Genomic DNA, 2958 nt, shown 5'->3' with positions numbered 1-2958 from the left:
TGAAACCAAATATCACATCTCTGTCTTCATTGATTAACTTGAATAAAATTTAAATATGTGGTTATTTTTATATCCATTAATCATTTGCTTTCATGGGATTTATTCTTTTTTGTTAATTAGTAGAGGGGTTATAATAACAACTAGTTGCTTACCTTAAGAAGCTGAAATTTATGTACAACATGATAGCTATGACTGAATCACACGGACTTTGGATAGAGTTCGGTGTATTTATTGTATTAAAAGTATCCCAGAGTCAGCTTGGCATGCTGGTGTGCACTGTTATTCCAGCACTGGAGAGATAGAGGTAGGAGAATCAGCAGTTCAAAGTTACCTTTGGCTAATTGGAGAGTCTGAAGAAAGCCCAGGTTACATGACACTGTCTCAACCAAACCAAAACCAAAAGAGTACTGCAGTGTGTCTAATACATTAGCTGAATCTATTATAAGCAAACAATAGGCGTATTTGAAAAGTTCTTGGGAACCCATTATTTACTTCTGTCTCTCAGTGCCTCCCACAAACCTTCTTCAGTGCCCCTTTCATTTCTTTGTTCCTTAAAGTATAGATGAGTGGATTCAGCATGGGAGTCACTAAGTTATAGAAGAGAGTGAGAAATTTCCCTTGGTCCTGGGAAGAGCTATTTCCAGGCTGCATATACATATAGATGATACTTCCATAGAATAGGGAGACCACAGTGAGGTGGGAGCTGCAGGTGTTGAAGGCTTTCCGTCGCCCAGCCGCCGACTTGATCTTCAGCACAGCCGCAGCAATGTAACCATAGGAGACAAGAATCAGAGCGAGGGGCAGCAGGACAATAAGGATGGCCAAGATGAAAGCTAACATTTCCACAGGGCGAGCATCCACACAGGCCATCTTGATCAGAGCTGGCATTTCACAAAGGAAATGATTAATTCTGCGGCGGCCACATCTGGACAGCGTCATTGTCAGTGGTGACATGATGATGGCATTGATGAGTCCACTCACCCAGGCCACAGCCACCAGCCTCACGCACAGCTGTGGGTGCATAATGACCATATAGTGCAAAGGTTTGCAGACAGCAGCGTAGCGGTCGTAAGCCATGACAGCCAGAAGGATGCACTCTACACTGCCAATCGACAGGAAGGAGAAAAGTTGGACCACACAGCCAGCGTAGCTAATGGTCTTGTCTGGGCCCCAGAGGTTTACCAGCATCTGTGGGATGCAGCTGGTACTGAAGCAGAGATCCAGAAATGAAAGATTTGCCAGGAAGAAGTACATTGGAGTGTGAAGCCGAGGGTCCAATATACACACGAGGATAATGGTTACATTCCCCAGCACAGCCACCGAATACAGAGTAAAATTTACTATGAAGAGCACCATCTCCAGGCGAGGGCGGTCCGAGAAGCCTTCTAAGATGAAGCCGTACTCCGAGCTGTCGTTGGACTTCTCCATCGACTTTCTTTCACATCATCAGATCTGTGCAGCTGGAAGGAGCCAAATGAGAAACAGTTAATCTTTATTTCCTAGAAAAAGATCCCACAGCACCAGGATCCAGAGAGGAACATTTAGCCACTGAGTTTAACATTCCCATCCATAGGAGACATCTTTTTAACCAAGAAGTAAGGAGTGCTTGCCATTGATTTAAATTATTTCGTGTTGGAAAATTTTGACATAACAATCTTTTAATTTGAATTAATTAATTTTTTATTTTTGAAGACAGGCTCTCATGTATCCCAAGCCGGCCTCACACTTCCTATGTAGCCAATTGATATCGAACTCTTAGCAATTCAGTCTTCCCCTCTTAAGTACTGAGATTGCTGGCAAGAACCACAACACCCAGGTATAATCTTTTGTTAAAGAGAAAAAAATCCAATGATTCATAAGGCAAAGTATTTTAATTCTAACATCAGATCCTTCTTTGTTAACACATTTGTAAGAAGTTATTCTAATTTAACTCATTTTTCTTTACACCCAGGCAGACAGCCCCCTTTATTCCACTCTTCATGAAAGAGTGATTGGGCATGTTAGGGCCCAGATGTTGTCTTCTATATGCCTTAAATGTAGACCTTTAAAAAGATGGCAACCCGGACTGAATTCAGAACCCAAGCTTCTTAAAAACACAAGAAAATCAGCTATCAGAATCGATGCCAACCTTATTAATGTGGTATAAACAGGCATTTTTCTTTACGGTGTCTGTATTACACTTTCTATGTAAGGTGTAATTACATCTGCTAAGTATCTGACATCTGCCAAATGCTACCTCTGCCATTCACTTTTGTGGCAAGTGATAGCATCTTGCAACCGAGGTTGCTAAGGTTGGGGGAGACCAGACACTTGGGTGTGCTGTTTTGTCTTCTATTAGCTCTTTAGAACTATCAACACAATTGTAGAAGTGAGGTGAGATGCAAGAGGATAAATGGGGAGAATGTGAGAAATAAAAAGCTTTTAGAAAAATGCAATTTTAGCACTTGTTGATTCTAAAAAAGTGAAATTATCTTGATTCGTAAGTAACAGAGTTAGAATTGAAGTCAAGAAACCAAGATAATAAGTAACATAGTTAGGCAAGAGGGAAGATGTCTGCTGGCACAGAAGGAGACATGGCTCACGAGAGTCTGTCAGCTTTTGATCACCAGGATGAGTAGCAGAATGAGGATTCCTGAGTGGATGCTGCTGGCCAAGCCCAAGTGCTCCTCTGACAGTGTGCTCATTTGGTAATCCAGGAACCAAATCACAGCAGAACTTGATGGCTTTTTAATCAGATATGTTGATTTTAAAATAGCATATATCTTTGAAGAAGACTTCTAAAATCGATGGACCTATAGTAAATCAATTTTCCACAAATAAATACACTAAAGTAGAAAACAAAAACAAAAATGAAGCCCTTGTTCTTTAGTTCTTAAGGCTCACCTGTTTTCAACTTTCTCCCAACAATTCAGGAATAACAAATGCTAATGTTTTCTTGTTATCTTGTTATCTGGGATG

General features: G+C 40.9%; 1 protein-coding gene across 1 annotated transcript; it reads right to left on the bottom strand.

The window, feature by feature from the left end:
- Nucleotides 1–501: 501 nt before the first annotated feature.
- LOC127664798 (putative olfactory receptor 2W6) lies at nt 502–1428 on the bottom strand. The gene has a single exon (XM_052156972.1). The coding sequence runs from the start codon at nt 1426–1428 to the stop codon at nt 502–504; it is 927 nt and encodes a 308-aa protein (XP_052012932.1).
- Between the last annotated feature and the right edge of the window lie 1530 nt (nt 1429–2958).

The sequence above is a fragment of the Apodemus sylvaticus genome, chromosome 14 (assembly GCF_947179515.1).
Source record: "Apodemus sylvaticus chromosome 14, mApoSyl1.1, whole genome shotgun sequence".
In the NCBI taxonomy this organism is placed as follows: domain Eukaryota; kingdom Metazoa; phylum Chordata; class Mammalia; order Rodentia; family Muridae; genus Apodemus; species Apodemus sylvaticus.
The sequence above is the reverse complement of the archived record's forward strand: the minus strand, read 5'-3'. Positions and strand labels throughout refer to the sequence as shown.

What these genes read in the sequence shown, in the direction of transcription:
- LOC127664798 (XM_052156972.1), bottom strand. Translation starts at nt 1,428, where the DNA reads ATGGAGAAGTCCAACGACAGCTCGGAGTACGGCTTCATCTTAGAAGGC.